General features: G+C 36.4%; 1 protein-coding gene across 1 annotated transcript in view; it reads right to left on the minus strand.

Moving 5' to 3' along the window:
* The window catches only part of anpeplb (alanyl (membrane) aminopeptidase-like b), a 55,351-nt gene extending 35,391 nt beyond the window's left edge, over positions 1 to 19,960 (minus strand). Inside the window, exons 1-8 of the mRNA XM_057836447.1 lie at positions 19,309 to 19,960; positions 12,953 to 13,095; positions 12,705 to 12,841; positions 11,172 to 11,292; positions 7,655 to 7,809; positions 4,510 to 4,623; positions 4,194 to 4,337; positions 2,612 to 2,677 (exon numbers count right to left, since the gene is read on the minus strand). Of these exons, the coding sequence (XP_057692430.1) occupies positions 2,612 to 2,677; positions 4,194 to 4,337; positions 4,510 to 4,623; positions 7,655 to 7,809; positions 11,172 to 11,292; positions 12,705 to 12,841; positions 12,953 to 13,095; positions 19,309 to 19,904 (1,476 nt within the window). The 5' untranslated portion in view covers positions 19,905 to 19,960. The remainder of the gene's footprint in view (positions 1 to 2,611; positions 2,678 to 4,193; positions 4,338 to 4,509; positions 4,624 to 7,654; positions 7,810 to 11,171; positions 11,293 to 12,704; positions 12,842 to 12,952; positions 13,096 to 19,308) is intronic.
* Positions 19,961 to 20,654: the final 694 nt, after the last annotated feature.

Below are 20,654 nucleotides of genomic sequence, written 5' to 3' on the forward strand. Positions count from 1 at the left end.
TGTAGGCTACTGTAAATGAGGATAACCCCCAATAATTCATTGGCGCTGGTGGCTAATGTGGCACAACATCCAAACAAGAGCTACATTTCAAATGGAATAATACTTATACAAATAGAAACAAAATGAACACTCCAAATTACCCTTGCGACCATATTTGACTAGGTACGAAAAACCAAAACCAAATATTGGAAACACTTGGCTGAAAAAATGAAAAATACACATGCATATAATTAATTTCATGTCATTATTTTACGTTTAATGCTCTTTGCCTTGGCATTGGTTCTACAACCTCGAGAAATTTAGTTTGAAAGGTGCTGATTCTGAAACCCTATGGGAGGGTGCGTTTCTGACGGCAGTGAGCATTTTGTGGTGAACTCTGAATACGTCCTATAGCAAAGGTGCTGGCAGTCATAGCATTCTGTTTGGTAGACGAAGACACACGTCATGGCCGATGAAACCTAATGAGCTTTCTTGGAAGAAAAATGTGTCCCATGCCTCTAATTGCTAAGCTAAATGAGATTTCGACTTACATTTGTGAAGAATTGTAGTTCACAACAACAACAAAAAATCTGTTCTTCCCAAAACTATTGAAGTTGTTTACAAGACAATCTCTCCTACTCCTTAAAATAAGACTCGGTGTATTCTTTCTTGTGCAACAAGTGGAATCGAATCAGAGCCAGGCGAGTGGGCGAGTGAGTTCTAGCGGCAATGAAGCCAAGCAAAGTCACTCCCGGCCGGATTAAAAAGCGCCTGGCAGAGGGGATGTGAAAGTCACAGGGAAAAAATGGGACAAAAAGAGGAAGTAGGCGTACTATAAACATATTGTACTAAGCCACAGCAAATGCACATGTATGCTTTTAAATACTACTTTTTTTGTATATTGTTCGCTTGATTCCAAACTACTTTCCAAAAAAAAAAAGTTCAAGGCACTTATCAGGATGCTATGTTTAGTCAGAAAGAGGAAGCATCGCTGCAATGTTAGCAAACAGAGATATGAAGTTAACGAACTTTAGTCAACTAAGACATTATAGTGATGACATCCTAGCATTATAATATTCGATAACAGTAATTAAAACTTTGATATTTAGCTTTACGAATGTTCTTGTCTATACGGGCAAGACCCCTCGCTAATTAGCCTCCGGCATTAGCCTAATCTTAGTTTAAGAGAATACATTTGAACGGAATGCTGTCATAGAGTAACACACATGCACTAAGGCTAGGTTCATACCGCAGGTCTTAATGCACAATTCCGATTTTTTATCATATGTTTTTTGGCGTGCCCATTCAGACTGCCTTTGTCCATTGAGCATGTTCAACTATTGCGCATGCGCATTAACTCGCAGTCCGACAGGAGTTGAGCTAATTGACCCGCCTGCGCAGAAGCATCAAAACAAATGACTACACTTGCTGGCTCTGCTTTATTCTAAGGTGATCATATTTTGAGTTACAAAAAAGTATATCTTTATTAACATTGTTTTGTCTGTAACAGAAAGGACTTAAAGTGGATCACTTTGCCTGAATTATTAAAAAAAAAAAAAAAAAAAAAAAAAAAAAACATCCAATCACATCCAAGGCTGGAAACATACACTCAAGGTTAATTTTTTGACCATTTGTTACTGAAAAATAAAATTTATTAAAATCAATAAATAATAATGAATTCAAATCGATTAGCAACATCAACTTAAGAGTACCATATGCCAAAAATCTGACGGGGAAAAAAAAAAATAGAACAAAAATGACATTTTTGCTGCTGGCAGTATCAGCTCCTTTGCTATGGTGTACGGTTCTTTTGCACTGAGCAACTTGGTTTGCCACCTTATATGACCGTAACAGTGCTTGCTGGTTTACCGATGTAACACCCACAAAATGGAACGATTTTTGGTGATATTCTGACGTTTCTGCTGAAAAAACTGATGCAGTTTATCAATGTGATTGGGGTCTGATGTCTTTAAGTGACGTCTTAATTGATTTGGCTTCATGCTGCCAACATTTTTAGACACAGTAAACATACTGGTCTTTCCCCATAACCCGCTGTATTAAAATTGAAGCCAAACGCTATAGGCTTTGTCATATTTCCTCATATATCCTGCTTTTTGCTGTGCTCTCTTGTTTGGTTAAAAAATACTATGCACACTCTGAAAATGACAGCACCACTGCCACCCACTGAGTGGATGTGCAATTACACTTTAATCTAGTATGGCAAAAAAGTATGTTCCTCGATGTCACAGCTTTTTAGGCACTATTTAAAAAGGAATGAGCTAAAGGGAGCAATGTTTAACAGCATTTTTCATGAATTGTTTATTAAAAAATAATTACTATTTACAGTGAATTAAAATATATTTCACTGCAACTAAAGGATGTTAAAACAATACTTAAAGCAACGTGCAGTTCACAAATGTTTTTATGATCACAATATTTTAACAATGGAATGGATTATTGTTGTTTCTGATTTAATTAGTGGACCTGTATGAGAGTGGAAAAAAGGGGTTACCAGTGTAAATAAGTTCCAGCTGGTCTTTTTAGTGGTCAAGTTTGAGTGAGAAGAACGTGCATACCACAGACATACTACAAAAATTTGTATGCAATTAAAACAGTGTTTCGAAACACTTACTTTAATCCCTTTGTCGAAATCACTTTGCCCCACAACGTCTGCCAGCATTCTCAGCACAATTGCCCCCTAGAGCAAAAAACAAGTAACAGGAGTGTTTATTTCCAAAGTGCACTTATTATTGTAAAGCAAAGAAATAAATGTGATATTAATGTCCAGAATAGCTAGAATTTCATGCTAGAACTACCTTACATAAACGTTGGTGAGTAGATAGAATTTTTTTTTTTTTTTCAGGGGGTCAAACCTCTTATAACCAGTGAAAGATTTCAATTATTTGCAAAATTTCAGTTAACAAAAATACCAGTAACCCCTAACCTGCATCCCCTAATATCATTTTCCCTCCTTTCATTACCTCTAAATGGATCTTTTTTTAATAGGGTGCCATTTGTCTCAACATTATAAATCAAGCTGTATTTTCACTAAAGTTCGACAAATAGTCATTAAAAGTATTTTTTTGTGCAAGTGCGTAGGCAAGATACTGAACCCCACGTTGCTCCTGGTGCTGTGTCAACAGTAGTTAGGTGAGGATATAGTGTAAAACGCTTTTAGGGTCTTAAAGGTGGAGAGGTGCTATACAAGAGTAACACCTTGTATAGCATCTAACAATGGCACCTTATTAAAAAAAATGACCCAAATCCAAAACTCAATGCGTTAGTAATACTGCATTTAATAGTTCCCACTCTGTACATTCGTAAAAACATTACCAGTAGTGATCAATGATAACGCCTTTGTTTTGGTTTGTCTTCATCCTATAATTTCGATTGTTGGTTTAGGCAGATTACCTTTACTGCCCCCTGGAGTAAAGGACGACTAGTATTTTTTTTTTTTCTTTAACAAGAACGTATTCGCTGTCTGACTTTGTGCACTGAACCGTGACGGTACGGGATGAATACAAGTACTGTAACACTTTCACTGGTTTTATACTCATTAGTGCTGTCAGCCTGTCAAAATTATCGCGTTAACGGGCGGTAATTACTGTTTTTAATTAATCACGTTAAAATATTTGACGCATTTAATGCACATGCCCCGCTCAAACAGATTAAAATGACAGCACAGTGTCATTTCCACTTGTTACTTGTGTTTTTTGGTGTTTCGTGGCGCCTCTGCTGGCGCTCGGGTGCGACTGATTTTATGGGTTTGAGCACCATGAGCATTGTGTAATTATTGACATCAACAATGGCGAGCTACTAGTTTATTTTTTGATTGAAAATTTTACAAATTTTATTAAAACGAAAACATTAAGAGGGGTTTTAATATAACATTTCTGTAACTTGTACTAACATTTATCTTTTAAGAACTACAAGTCTTTCTATCCATGGATCGCGTTAACAGAATGTTAATAATGTTAATGCCATGTTGTTGATTTATTGTTATAATAAACAAATATAGTACTTATGTACAGTATGTTGAATGTATATACAGTATCTGTCTTGTGTCTTATCTTTCCGTTCCAACAATAATTTACAGAAAAATATGGCATATTTTATAGATGGTTTGAATTGTGATTAATTACGATTAATTTTTAAGCTGTGATTAACTCGATTAAAAATTTTAATCGTTTGACAGCGCTAATACTCATACATACCTTGAAATAGGATATAGCATCAAACATCCCAACAATCTCTGAAGTAGACTGGACATCATTTTCTGGGACACTAAGAGGATGTGAAGAGGCCAATGCATCCTGCTCAAGTGCTGTATGGAGTTGATTCGTAATGTGTATTTCTTTCTGAGGGAGACAGTAATTTACATAAAAATGCTTCCATGCAATAAGAAGACTGACAAAGTGGGTCTAAGATAATCTGATTCTTTCTCAAATTACTCTTGCAATACACACCCGGTCAATCTGTTCTTTCAAATATTTGGCAAACTTTACAATGTATATGTAAATATGAACTTACAACTTGAAACGCAGGTTCAACTTTATCCAGTGCCACGGTTGACATGTATGTAGCAAAGCCTTCATTTAGCCAGATTTCACTCCACCATTTCATTGTAACTAGATTTCCAAACCACTGCAAGCAAAAGGGGACAGAATTATTACACGTATATTTTGGCTTTGGAGAGAGGAGTAAACGCAAGAATTCTTTAATGTAGTAAAATATTTTACCATTACATTTTAATCGGCGGTAGAAATGCAGTGGTATGAAAAAGTATCTGAACTTTTTGGAATTTCTCACATTTTTGCATAAAATCACCATCAAATGTGATCTGATCTTTGTCAAAATCACACAGATGAAAAAACTGTGTCTGCTTTAACTAAAACAACCCAAACATTTATAGGTTTTCATAGACATCATGATTTCCTTGACAGGTCACATCGCCCTCACTCCGAGCAACGCCTGACGATCGAGGGCTGTCCCATCCCACACCAGCCCGGGCCACTGGCATGGAGAGCAATTCTCATACTCTGCGTTCGGATTTAGGTTGAAACAGAACGAAACTTAAGCCTACAAGCAGGCACGGAAGTCTCAAGAGTGATTTGGGCGAGGATTCAAGGTAATTATTATATTTTTTCGCACCATACATGCATTTTGAAACGTAAATACAATGGGTTAACAACACTGTAGCTCGTTCCCCAAGCTACCCTCCTGTTTACTTACCATCCGAAAGTTGTGTGTAAAGAGGAGAAGTAAGTTAAAGTGCGCCTTAACAATGTATAAACATGTTTGGTTGATGACAGTTCCTCAGCTAATAATCTATTGCATTCACTAGCCACCCTGTGCTAATTGCTAACGCTAATTTCACTACATTGATGAGGCTTACAGTTTGTCATGTTTCTAATTCACTTGTCAGGTTGTTATTCTAATTTCCTGCTTAATGTGTTTGCTGATTATTGTCCATGATGAGCAATTATATGCATTATGTGAGTGGTATATTTCCTTTATATTTAATGTTGATCGTGTTAATTTAGGTAGATACGTTCATATATCAAGGGCGTAGGTTTGCATAGGGACGGTAGGGACATAACACTACCAACTTTTCAGGATGCTAAAATTGACCCCATCAACTTTTAACCAACCTTATTTGCATTATATATAATGAGTTCAGTTATAGCCTATAGGGAATTTAGATTGTCTTGCCATATGTTGTAAGTTTAAAACTGACACTACCATTATTAATTGAATTATTTTCATTATGTTTATGTTTGCTAGTAAAAAAAAAAACTAGACATTTATTCTGGAAGTTTTCAAAATGTTTCTTTAGTAGGATTTGAAAACAAAGGTTTGAATCACCTGAACCAATGCACGTAACAGTTATTATCAGTCACTAATGATTTATTTAGCCCATCAATTAATTAGGTTCATATTCATGAGAAATATGGCCCTTTGCCCCGGTTACCCAATCTGTTTGGTCTTATTAATGTCCCATCCCCAGCAAAAAGTGTACATGCTGGTTATTCAGTTATATCGTCCCTACCAATGTTGAGACCAAACCTACGCCCTTTATACAGCATATGCTCGTGTATATTATATAACTGACATGTTGTATATGGTTGTACTGTACTGCAGAAAACCACACACACACACATCCTCATCATTCTCTGAAGTAAACCAAAAATATATCCTGAACAGCCTCTTTGAATCTCTGATCAGATTCACAACATCATACCGTCACTGGCTTTATTCCACATACCCATGGAGGGATCTCAATCCGCATTAGCTCTCCTTTCCAATCTAGACTGTTTTACGTTCATATCTTTACAAAAAAATTCAGGGATTTACGCTTTTATTCACAAGGTTTTTTAATTTAAAACGCTCTTTGTTTTGTTACTTCGAAATATTTACGTATAATAAATTATAACTGGCCTTTTTTTCCCCCCTTTTTATGCTTTTGGTCAGCAATAGGCTACCCCAGCGCCTGCACTAGCTACAGCTTGTCGAGTTCTTCCCCGGGGACATGTTGGCCGACCTGGAGCGCGCCAAGTTATAGGAGAAAGAGGATGAGGAGGAGAGCTTGCCCGAGCTTTCCAGGGAGCTAGCCGGACCCGCCGACGAACGACGGCTACCTGGCCAGGAAGGTCCAGGCCAAGGTTGTAAATGTACATTTAGGTTGAAAAAGTACGAAAGCTGTATCTCATACAAACAGGAAGGATTGTCTTAGGAGTGATTTGTTCGAGGATTTAAGGTAATTTTTATATTTTCCGTACCATGCATGCATTTTGAAACGTTGTGAACGAAAAAAATCAATGGGATAAATGAGCTACAGCATTGGCATTATACTTCACAATATTTATGTAAAATAACTGCTAACTGCAAGTTTTTTTGTGTGTGCTTTTAACCAAAAATCGAGACCTTTTTTACGTCCTTATCTGTCAAGAATTCAGGGGTTTAAGCATTTATTCACAAAAATTTTCAACAGAAAAAGCTCTTTGTTTGCATATGGCGGGCGCTAATTTCCTTACTGACTAGCCTCATAGTTTGCAATATTTACGTAAAGTAAATGCTACCTGCACCGTTTTTTTGCTTTTTAACCAAAAATCGAGACTGTTTTACGTCCATGTCTATAAAGAATACAGGAATTTAAGCATCTATTCACAAGAATCTTCAACGGAAAAAGCTCTTTGTTTACATATGGCGGCCACTAATTTCCTTTCTGACTAGCCTAATAATACGCAATATTTACGTAAAATAAATGCTCATACTGTAAAACTTTTTTTTTTTTTTCTTTTAACCAAGGATCGAGACTGTTTTACGTCCATATCTATAAGAAATTCAGGTATTTCAGCGCCCCGTCAATACATATTGAAGTCTATGCACAGGGTTCAGCTAAATGCAGAAATCACCCCACGTTGTGACATGACATTCCCTGTGCATGATAACATTGGCATGCGTCAGAAAGGAATAAACCAATTAATAGAAAGACCTGAGACAAGATTTAAAACAAGAACCCAACCTAAGCCATAATTCTGTCAATCTGAGTCACATTGATTATTCAGGTTAAGTGTGGAGCACATTTTTGAGTGTCAGCATTAGGAAGGAAACCTGAAACATCTTAATGAAAAGGTTGCAACTCAATTTTTTTCTTTTCTTTTTTATTACTAACCTGGTGTGCCAGTTCATGTGCAATGAGAAGAGAGATTGTTTCCTTGTGCAAGAGGGATGACACTCCCTCTTCGTACAGTAATCCTCCCTCCTTATATGTGATCAGTCCCCAGTTTTCCATTGCTCTCGAAGGTAAATCTGGCAGTGCAATTTCATCTGTTGTAGTGATGAAGCACAATGAATATTATCATAAGTATTCAGAAAACAATCTTCTCATTCATTCAAGCTGGGGGAAAACAATATAGATATTTGAAGTCGGGGACATAGCGTGTTGTGTGTTAAATCATATATATTTATAAGTGCAGGTACCCAACTTAGGTGATTTTGACTTTACGAGGCCGGAGTCTCGTCAACCGTTTTGTCTCATTTTTTTTTTTCTTAAGTCGCGTAACAGTGTCTTGTCCGCCAGTTCTCACCATTGATGGTAAGTACAGTATATTATTTGTCATTCTTTATTAAATTTAAATGGTTGATCTCTAATTGCTATGCATATCTGGTGTTATGATCCTGCCTTTTGTTCAATGCTCACGCCTTTCTCCCTGTTTGCAGGCTGTACGGGTGCGAGAGGGACCGGTCTCCTCAGGGGCGAGGCTAAGTGGCAACACCTGTGGCTTATTGATTGAGCCTTTTTAAGCGCAGGCCAAACACAAACCAGTTGCCAGAAGATTCCAGCACAAACGCTAGAAGCCTCTCTCCTGAGAAGACCACGTTTCATGAATAGTCTTTTGTAGTGCTTTTTTCCCCTTGTGGGTGATTTTTTGTTGAAAATTTGCTTTTTTGAATAAACACTTAACCACCTCTGCAATTGGGTCCTGGACATTTCCTGATCACCTCACAACATCTGGTATTTCATTATACTATACGTGCGGTCCGCTTTCCTTTGTTGCACTTGGACTTGTTTGACGTAACGCCAGCGTTACTTTGTTAGTTTTGAGCGTTGCTTTCAAGTTGGGAAGCGTAGATGAACGCCAGTTAACATTACAAGAAGGTAGAGAAAGGGCAAACGGCACAGTACTTTTGTACTTTTACTTGTGTACATTTTTTCTTAGACACTTGTAGTTTTACTGAAGTAATTTTTTTGCGCCTGTATCTGTACTTGTACTTAAGTTTAAAAAAAAAAAAAAAAAAAAAAGTGAGTACTTCATCCACCACTGGTTGATTTAACAAACCTTGGTCCCAACAACCTGGCACAAGTACAACTCCTAGCAAAAAGTAGGGAATCACCAGACTCGGATGAGCACTCACTCAGACATTTCATCATGTAGAACAAACTATGATAAAAAGCTTGAAAGCATTCAGAAACAGTAAAATAAATAAATAAAAAACATTGTGGTGGTCAGTAAATCTTTCTTTTATAGAGCAAGTGCAGGGAAATAAATATAGAATCATTCCATTTTGAGGAATAATTTATGGAATCATGAGAAACAAACAAAGAAATAACAAAACACATCTCTAATATTTAGTTACACCACCTCTGTCTTATATGACAGCTTGCAGTCTCTGAGGCATGGACTTGATGAGTGACAAACCGTATTCTTCATCAATTTGGTGCCAACTGTCTTTGATTGCAGTTGCCAGATCATCCTTGCAGGTCGGAGCCTTGCTGTGGACCATTTTTTTCAATTTCCACCACAGCTTTTTGATCTGGGATATTTGCAGGCCATGACATTGACTGGATAAGTCTTTCTCCAAGAAATGCTTTAACAGTGTTAGCTCTGTGGCATGGTGCATTGTCATCTTGGAAAATGATTTCATTATCCCAGAACATATTTTTAATTGATGGGGATAAGAAAGCTGTCTAAAATTTTAATGTAAATTTGTGCATTTATTGAAGATTTAACCACAGCCATTTCCCCAGTGCCTTTGCCTGACATGCAGCCCCATATCATTAAGGGCTGAGGGAATTTTGATGTTTTTTTCAGGCAGTCATCTTTGTAAATCTCACTGGAAAGGCACCAAACCAAAGTTCCAGCATCATCACCTTGTCCAACGCAGATTCTTGACTCATCACTAAAAATAACCTTCATCGAGTCATTCACAGTTCATGACTGCCTCTCCTTAGCCCATTGCAGTCTTGTTGTTTTCTGTTTAAGTGTCAATGATGGTTTCCTTTTAGTTTTCTTGTATGAAAATCCCATTTTTATTAGGTGATTTTGCACAGTTCTGTCACATACCTTGACTCCAGCTTCCTCCCATTTCTTCTTCATTTGTGTTGTTGTACATCTTCTGTTTTCAAGACATATGGCCTTTAGTTGTTTGTCATGACGTTTGGATGTCTTCCTCGGTCTCCCAATACGCTTAACTTTAACAACCTTGCCATGCTGTTTGTACTTGGTCCAGATTTTTGATACAGCTGACTGTGAACAGCCCACATCTTTGGCAACCATACGTGTAGTATTACCTTCTTCAAGAAGATTAATAATCCTCTCCTTGGTCTCAAGAGACATCTCTCCTGTTGGACCCATGATTCTTGTGAATCCACTTGGTCCAGCATCCCTTCAAGGTGTGATAACTGCACTGTTTTCAACTACTGACTAGCGAGCAGATCTAATCTGAGGCAGGGGCCGAATTAAAGAAAGGAAACTGACTGGGTGTGTCTGTATTTTCTACTCAAAATTGAGTGATTCCATATTTTTTTCTTCACAATGGAGTGATTCTATATTTATTTCCCTGCACTTGCTCTATAAAAGTCACATTTACTGACCACCACAATGTTTTTTATTAATTTCTTTTAGTGTTTCTGGATGCCAAGGAGTTGCACTTTTGAACTAATGCATTATTTTTTCAAGATTTTTTTTGCTAGTGGTTGTAGTTCCGGCCTTTACTCGTAGAACTATATTTTAGGATTTTTTTTTCCTCTTTTTTTTTTTTTTTTTTTGGGGGGGGGGGGGGGGGGGGGCATTTGAAGAGATTTAAAAATATATATTTTAATTTAACAAAGTACAATAGAAATACTACTCTTACAGTATATATGGTATTTGTAATACTACTGAGATTCAGAGTTAAAATAACTGGCATTAGCTGCTACTTTAAAAAAAAAATCGCATTTACATATTATCTTTTACTGCTCCGTCTATCAAAAAGGATTTTATGATACCTTGACTAATGTAGGTGACGTCAAAGGAGCTTGAGACAGATAAAAAATTTACAGCAGAGCAACATCGGTCAAAGTTACACGTGTACACAATGTTATAATGTGAAAACAACAATTTTTGAAAAATAATTTGTTGCATGTGCCCCTACCAGTAATAAGACAACATTTTGATTAATTTTCCATTCCTGAAATAATAATAAAACAGATTTTGACCCATCTCAGCAGCCTTGACTTTATCAGTTAATTTGTTATCCCTTTAAATCAATTTTGTCAGACATTTCGATTAGTTAAACTTTAAAGCTCAATAAACAAACAGCTTAGTTGCATTTTAAGATTACCTATCATGACAGGTCATTATTATCATAAAAACATTAAACACACATTAAATTGTATCCATCAATAATCAATAAATATAAATTTTTACCAAGCTTCCTCAGAGGGTACTCGATTCCAAGGTAGTCCTCGTAGAATTTGAGAATCTTTACAGTAACATCTAATGCATACTGCGTGTGTCCAGCATCAGTAGCGTCTGGCCGAGCAAATATCTGCGTGAGAAAATCAGAGCGGGCAACACATATAAGGTCCTGTTTCATTTTAAACGTTCAGATATGGACAAAACTGTTGGAAAGCTTCCTTTACAGAGAGAAATGCCAACGATGAAAAAGTTTATTTCAAGAAGAGAAGGCCAACACAAAGTTACTACACTTTGCATTTGTAAAAGGAATATGCTAATTGATTAATACTCCTGAAAGCTTGTGTATGTAAACAGATAATTCCATATCTATATAACAAACAGTAATATTGAGCTTAAAGGAACAATGAAATTAAGGGTGTAGGTTTGCATAGGGATGGTAGGGATATAACACTACCAACTTTTCAGGATGCTCAAATTTTCCCGACCAACTTTTAAGCAACCTTGTTTGCATTATATAATGAGTTCAGTTATATACACTGCTGGCCAAAAGTATTGGCAACCCTGCAATTCTGTCAGATAATGCTCAATTTCTCCCAGAAAATGATTACAATTGCAAATGCTTTGGTAGTAATATCTTCATTTATTTTGCTTGCAATGAAAAAACACAAACGAGAAATGAAAAAAAAAAAAAAATCAATTATCATTTTGCACAAAACTCCAAAAATGGGCCTACTCAACTGGCTCCCGACTGACTCCACTTGTTGCACACACAAAAAAAAACACCCACGTACAGTATCTTATTTTAATGTGAAGGAGAGTGCTGTGAAGAGCTTCACTAGTTTCGGTGACAGTTGAATTTTTTTTGCTGTGCTTGTGAACTACAGTTTCACAGAAACGTACATTGAGGTATCATTTAGCTTAGCAATTGGAGGCGTGAGAGCCATTTTTCAAGTTATTTCAAGCCATTTATCAAAGTTTCCTCGGCTGTGACTTGTTTACATCCACCGAACAGCATGATATCACTACGCCAGCACCTCTGCTATTGGGAAGAGTTAGCCACAAAATACTCACTGCTTTTGTTTTTTTTTTATTTTTGGGGAGATTCAGTGCTCTCACCTATTTTCATGCACTCAACTAAAACCAAGAATAGGCAACTTCATTGTTCTTCAATCTTACGGGATATATTTAGCTGTGTATTTAACACCTGTTGGCAGTCTGAGTGAGAATCATATGAAATGTTTGATTGCAGGGATGGCATCAGAAGTTTGCAGAGCAAAATATTAATTTAGAGCTATCATTTTTATGGAAATTCTTTTGCACAAGAAATGTAAAAAAGCCTGATTTTCAATCTTTTTTTTTTTTTAATTACTTGATTGCCTTGTTAATAATTTTGAATTATTTCAGCCTCTATTGTTTTTTTTCTTCTTCAACGGTACCAGCAACTTTACTTGTGCAAGTTCTGAGAGAAATGCAAGTGTAAAGACAAGCATAAGGTACTACTACAAAACAAGTCAACATGATGTGACGTTTGAGCAAACTTACTTTAATTTCTACACGGTGGTCATAGTTCAACTCCAAGTATTCCAGCTCTGAAACTGTGAATGCAAACAAGTATGTGGACATTCGTCGTGTCTGGTAAAAGCGAGTGACTTGCCAGTCAGGATCTAATCTATAATTCTCTGAAAGAAGAAGGAGGGGCAGATCGTATTATAGTGTACATTTTTCTTTGTTTGTTAAACATGTTTATCACATTCTTTTCATGACATTATCGCTAAATTTCATTTACTTACCTGCCTGATATTCATTTGCAAGTACCCTCGTTTCTTTTCTATGAATGATAGTCACATCAAACACTGCTTTCATTTCCGGCTCATCGAAACAAGGAAACACTCTTCTGGCGTCTGTTGGTTCCAGATGTGTACTGGCAATAAATCTATGAACAAATAAAGTTGAATAATTTCACTAACTTATACCTTCGGGAAATTTACACGTTCCTGTCCTGACATTGGCCAGATCAAAGATGGAGAACAGGAGCTTTAAAACACGAGAGGCAAACTGACAGTTCACCACAGCAAATAGCATTTTTTCTTGTGGTTCTAACAGAAGAATATCCCAATAAGGTATATTGTTGGAATCAAAGGAAATCATTTTGCAGCTAACTAATGTTAATAATTAATGTATTCTTTACACACACAAAAGTTGTCATTCATAGAGAGACTTGTACTTAACATTTACAAATAACAAAGTATTCTGTGAAAACAATCCTCAAATACTGAGTAACTTCCTACAGTGCAGTCTTGTTTTTGTCAACGGTGACGACAATTAAAATATTTCGTCAATAAATTTTTCATGACAATGACGAGACGATAACAAGATAAAAACGTGTTTTAGAAGACTGAAACATAAGATGAATGCCAGTTTTCGTCTTACAAGACAAAAATGTTTGATACAAAAACGTTTCCGTCGCGTGTTCACAATGTGCCACATTTTATGTGTAGTTAGCCTGCATTGTGGCTGTTTGTGTCACTCATGTGAAGTGCTGCGCCCCCCACCCCCGACTCACCAGTGGTTTTCAGGCTTGCACACACGGTAAAATTTCTTGGCCAGAGAGAATACGCGATGTTGGATTAGCATTTAAGGGTCTGTGCTCAGTGATCATCACATACTAAATGTAACTCCTCTTAAACTCTTGAACAAGTTTTATTTTTAATTTTTTACTGACAGGGGGATGCGTCCAGGTGGGTATAATTACCGGTAATAGGAAATAATGTACGTTTTTCCTGCTGAGTGTGTATTACCACAAAGTTGGTGTTGTCCTTGTAGATAGACGCTGCAATATGTGCTCGTCAATGTGTCAATGTTCATCCAAAATATTTGGTAACCTTTATTTCAGTCAACGTCGACTGAAACTAGACAAAATTAGTTTTGAGTTTTTGTCAACAAAAACTAGACGAAGACAAACACAGATCATAGATGACTAAAATGTGACGAAGACTAACAAGTTTTATGGTCCAAAAGAGTAGGACGACAATTAAAAGGGCTTCCAAAAACATTGCTAAGGTGTCTAATTTTTTTTTGTAAACAATGGTATTTTGTATTGTAAGTATAAAAGCTACAGTGGTACCTCGACATACGATCGCTTCGACACACGATCTTTTCGACATCCGACGTAATATTTGACTCGCCATTTGTTTCTACATCCGACGACATGCTTTAAATACGATGATCTATATCAGCACCATAGTTTCTTTGTTTTCCCGCCAGACGGACGCCAGATTTTCTTATGAGAGGAATCAACATTGGTTCTAACAATGCTAGTGCAGGTGGTGAAAAAAAGGAAAAAGGTTATGCTTACCGTTACCATTGACATGAAGATAGATATGATAGAAAAATATGAGTGTGGGGTGCGCATCCGTGATATGGCTCGCTCAACAATACAGCCCTAGACGGTCTATGACGGTCCTCCTCCGTTCTCCAGTCTTTATAAGTTAAGGTGGCAATTATTATTTTGGTAACATCGCCAAAGAAATCACCAGCTTCTTCAGGTTTCAAATCATGTATTTCATCAACTTGTGCCTAGTGTCCCCCACAGCAAGTAAATAAAGTGAAAGTGAAACTAAACAGGCTCACTCAGCCACGCGATGCGTTCAGGTACACCAGGCAAACACATTCTCCACATTAGAACCCTGTTTGTTACATTATTACAAGTATTATTATTATTATTAGGGTTGTCCCGATCATGTTTTTTTGCTCCCGATTCGATCCCGATCGTTTTAGTTCTAGTATCTGCCGATCCCAATATTTCCCAATCCGATTGCTTTTTTTTTTTGCTCCCGATTCAATTCCAATCATTCCCGATAATTTTTCACGATCATATACATTTCGGCAATGCATTAAGAAAAAAATGAATAAAACTCGGACGAATATATACATTCAACATACAGTACATAAAGTACTGTATTTGTTTATTATGACAATAAATCCTCAAGATGGCATTTACATTATTAACATTCTTTCTGTGAGAGGGATCCACGTAAAGAAAGACTTGTAATTCTTAAAGTATAAATGTGACTTTGTATAATGTTGCCATAATTGCTATTTAGTGTATTTGTTGAGCTTTCAATAAATGCTACTGTAGCCATTTAACTTCTGCCCATGCATGATGGGAAGTGCAACCATGACTGTGTGTAGTGGTACCAATTGATATATCTTCTCTGCGTTGGGAAATAACATAGGATGTTAAGTAAAAGAACAATTACTATCTTTCTTCCCCACATTGCTTCCCGCTATATTTCTAAACGTAGGGAGAGGGATTGCAAGGTTATAGCCAATTTAAAAAAGGCTCCAATGGCTGCCAAAAATCACTCTACTCATTTTACACTTCCTTATAGCTCTATATATAGGTAAAACGGTGCCATTACAGACTGAACGCGACAATGTGTGAGAGGGTCGTGCAGCGCATGCGTTAATTGTGTTAATTTTAACGTGATAAATTTGATAACCCTACCTTAAGCCTAAACTAAAGACTGTGGATGAGTGTAACATATTATGTCTGTAACCTTAAATATAATTAGAAAACAAATTAATTAAACTATATATATTAGGGCTGTCAAAATTATCGCGTTAACGGTCGTTAATTAATATTTTTAATTAATCACGTTAAAATATTTGACGCAATTAACGCATGCACTGAATGAGCCGCTCTCGCATTGCCTCAAACAGATTTCAATGACGCCGTTTATGGACATTAAGAGTGAAGAGAATGCCACCGGCCGCTTGGGGGCAGCGCAGCACCGTTCCATATTAATGTTATTGCTTCTAATAGTGGGAGAATTAGTAGTTGTGAGAATTTTATGCTGTTGCTTTGTGCTCCACACATATTTCGGTAAGTTTGCTTTCTTTTAGTGGCAATTATGTGTCTCTTGTTGTATTTTGGGTAAGATATGCACAGAGGTATATCTTTTATAAAGGCGAGTGGACACAGGCGTTCTTTGGGCTGCGCCGTTTATTGGCATAAGCTTCTGCAACTCCTTCACAACGAACAAAAGTATCATTTAGTGAAAGCACAACAAAAATAATATTGCTATCTCTAAAAAAAAATAATGTGCACTTCAGTCTGTAGTAATGAGGCCCTATTCTCACACAGCTAAACAACAATGCAAAGTGAACTGGCATTACTCAGAGTTTGGTCACTCAGTTCGTATTATTGTTATTTTTATTCTTATTATTATTATATTAACTCTACTTTTTTATTGAAAATTGTACAAATTTTATTAAAACGAAAATATGTAGAGGGGTTTTAATATAAAATTACTATAACTTGTAACTATAACATTTATCTTTTATGAACTACAAGTCTTACTATCCGTGGATCACTGAAATAGAAAGAATGTTAATAATGCCATTTGAGGATTTATTGTTATAATAAACAAATACAGCACTTATGTACAGTATGTTGTATGTATATATCCGTCTTGTGTCTTATCTTTCCATTCCAACAATAATTTACAAAAAAATATGGCATATTTTAGACATGGTTTGAATTGCGATTAATTACGATTAATTAATTTTTAAGCTGTAATTAACTCGATTAAAAAATTTAATCGTTTGACAGCCCTAATATATATATATATATATATATATGCATATTTAAAAAAAGGCATGTCTGATATTTTTTTTGCCGATTCCGATACTTTGAAAATGTTGTGATCGGACCCGATTGATCGGATCAGCATCGGGACATCTCTAATTATTATTATTATTTTTGCTATTATTATATTATTATTCAGATTTTTATTCATAATGTATTTGTTTTGTTCTTTGTAATTGATATTTTCAATAGTAACATCAATATTTATTGAGAATTTAGCGTAGGTTTTCGGGCTGTGGAACGAATCAATGGAAATATAATGTATTCTTATGGGAAAATCCTGCTCGACATACAACCATTTCGACTTACAAACAAGGTCCCAGAACGAATTAACTTCGTATATAGAGGTACCACTGTATATAAAATTACAGGACCATATTATGCCAAAAATATAAACAAAAGTCATCGAATTATAACTGGAAAAATCCACAGAACTAAAACATCACCTGTCCAAAGAAAATAAGCGCCCTCCAGTGGAGAAAAAGTATTTTCTACCATGAAATTAAAGCGATCATATCTATCAGTGGCAGATAAAAACTGGGAGAGAGGTTGAAATCTGTGCTTTCCAGTAATTTTGACAGCAGCACTTTATGTTAAACAGTTTTTTACACTGCGTTAAAGATGCCACATGAGTGAACAGGCCGGTGTGATCATAGGACTTCCGATGGCAAACTTGTATCTGGTCAAGTTACTGTATGATTGCGTCTGATTGGTGTAATGGAGTCACGTCATTATTGTTGTGACGTCTAATTGGTGAAACCGGTTAAGCTACTGTGGGCATATCTGGCAAAAATTAAGTAAAAATCAAATGTGTAGAAAAATTTAATGATTTCAACCATTGTGAGTAACTGTTTAAGATTTTTTTTTTTTTTTTAAACAATGGTATTTTGTTATCTTTATGAGCTGTTTTCATTATATTGTACTATAACATATAACTACATCAAGACAAAGAAATAAAACAACAAAATAACATTGAATTCCAGCATGATAAAAAAAAAAATCTACATAAATTAAACATGGTTCGTCCAAAGAGCATGAGTACCCTTTAGTGGAGAAAACATCTTTCTTATATCACATATATTATGAAACTAAAACATACCTGAAATCTAACATGTAGAATTAAGACAAAAAATGTAATGAATAGTGTAGCCCAAAGTAACGGAGTAAGCGTACTCTTTCTTCTTCAAAAATCTACTCAAGTAAAAGTAAAAAGTGTGGCTTTGTAAAACTACTCTTAGAATTACATTTTTCTCAAAATTTTACTCAAGTAAATGTAACACGTTACTACCCACCTCTGTAAATACAATATGACCTTCTCAATTAAAATGTTGTATTTTGTTATTTCTGTTGCCACCAGAACATGGAAAAAGGTAATACTGTATATGTGGCATTAAAAAAATTTTTTTTTTTTTTTAAACAGCAAATTCCTAACTGGAAGTGAGAGCACGCGAGAGCATATTCAAAGACGCCATGATTTTAACGAGATATTATCACGTACTTACCTCTTTTCAATCCAAAAAACTCCATGTAGCATGTATCACCGAGTGTCACGACACAGCTGTGAATGGCCATAGCCGGATTTTGGGGGGATTTTATGGGTGAAACATAGTAGTATAACATGGGTCGCAATGCAGAAATCGCAGACATCAACGAGTGGTCGAGATTTTCATATATTTACCCTTTTAAACGACCCCCCCCCCCCAATTTTTCTTTGTTTGGATCGATTATTTATCATCTAAAATATTGGAGGAAATGCGACAGCAACAAAAAAATACAATTAAGCGATAGTTATGAGGTAGACATCCGTTACTTTTTTACAGCCGCTAATTTTTTCATTGTGACGTAACTTGTTTATAAGTTTAAAATATACGAGTGAATTTTTTAAAGTTTTTTTTAAACTAAATATTAGACATCAATTAATGATTCTAAACTAAATCTTGAATAATAAATATGATTACTTACCTTCTTTTTATGGCTAGGTTGAAACAAAAGCGGTTGCGCAACGTCTGTAAATGGGGGTTTCCAGGGTAAAACGAACAAATTAAAAATTGTTCGGGGACTTAATGCGCCATGAATCTGCTATGGCAGCATATAGACATATTGTTGTATCCAACACAACAGCTCTTTTGACTTAAAATACAGCAGTTTATTTTAAAGAGGGTTACAAGACCAGAAACTGCTTTTTCAGCCTTGTCTGTGTTTTCCGCCATGTAGATTCTTTGGTACAAGGAAGTTCCTAAAATTAATCAATTGAATCACGTCACGTGCTTGCACATTTGAACTCTCATTATCAATGTTTTTTTTCCCTAAAAATTAAAGTTGACAAGTCAATTTGCCGTTAAAATATATTCTGGTTACGTCATTAAGATGAGATCAGTCATTTATGACTGATTTTCCTAGGCTACAGGCTATGTTTAATATTATCTGTTTAGTACCACACTTTCCAAAATGAATCAGATTATATTAAAACAATGATAAATCTTTTTTCACACTTACCTCTTGGTATTTTCAGAATGTGGAATACCTTCATGATACGTGCTTACATACAAGGCTTGTAGATTTTGTGATATCTCTCCCTCAAATGCCAGAAATAAGCTGTAGTTCATTCCTTTCTTCAGTGTATCCTTCAACTGGATCTCCAGGAAATCACTTTCATCTCCATGATACTCCATATGAATAATCCTGATGTCCTTTTTTATGGTTTCATTCTTCACCAATGGGTCAAAAACCCTCAGCTCTTGGCTATGGAGGTAGATGCTCTTTGTCGGCTCAACGCAATGAAAATATACTGTTGAGTTACCAGTAAAAAGCATAGTCTGGTTGGGAGATGTAACATTGACTTCCTCGATGATTTTTGAGTAGAGGTAAGGCTGAAGGAAGATTTTGTACTTCCATGGCATAAGATTTGTCGGCAACCGCATGACAGGTGGTGGTCCCACAGTGGTGGACGGATCAGTAGGAGGATATGTCACGTTCACTTGCGAAATCTCAATCTTGTAAAAAATGACCATCGTGACAATGCTGCCAAGTACAGACACAGTCAGGATGCCAAAAGCGGCGCCGATGGCCTTGGATATCGCAGTCTTCGGCATGGTGGCCACTCTACCCGGGGATCTTTTTCTGTTTTGCTTACCCGGCTGAGCTAAGTCTGATGGGTCCCTGTACTTGTATCCCTCTGATCTGCAAAAACTTATCTGCATCCAAGTGACCACCCACTCATAAATTGGGCTTGGCCCTTCTATCCTTAGTCATTGTTTGGATTAAGCATTAACCTGGACATTGCAATGGGAGCAAAGAGTAAGTGATTCAGGGTGGAGGGTTGTAAATTATCCATCATAGATAGTGCTCAAACATCTGGAAGTACTTACTGTGGTCCAGCCGCTAATTTAATGGTAATTCTCAAGAAGCATGAAACAGCCCATCGCTCGTCTCACTTCATCACCTTGTATTTTTTAGCTTGATTATATTTTTCAGTGGATATTTAAAAAACAACAACTTTACACTAGGATTGTCACCATGGGCGTCGCCAGACATATTTCACTAGGGCACGTGCCCCAGTATAAATTTCACTGGTTAAAAAAACTTTGGAGCACAAATAAACACGGATGTCCATTCCAATTTGAATTAGCAACGGAGGAGCCGCTCAATTGCCATTTCTGTAACCGAAGCAATCCCAATCCAATCGCAGTACCCAATGGCCGGCTACTCGGCCCGCCCCCCTTATCTGTGATTCGCATACCAGTCAACCCGAGGCCGTTGGCAATCTTACAAGTAGTGACATATGCCCTTCCAAATTGGTGACTAATCTTACAACGGTGTATATAGCGTGCAATATGAAACAA

Source organism: Corythoichthys intestinalis, chromosome 5 (assembly GCF_030265065.1).
Source record: "Corythoichthys intestinalis isolate RoL2023-P3 chromosome 5, ASM3026506v1, whole genome shotgun sequence".
Classification (NCBI taxonomy): Eukaryota; Metazoa; Chordata; class Actinopteri; order Syngnathiformes; family Syngnathidae; genus Corythoichthys; species Corythoichthys intestinalis.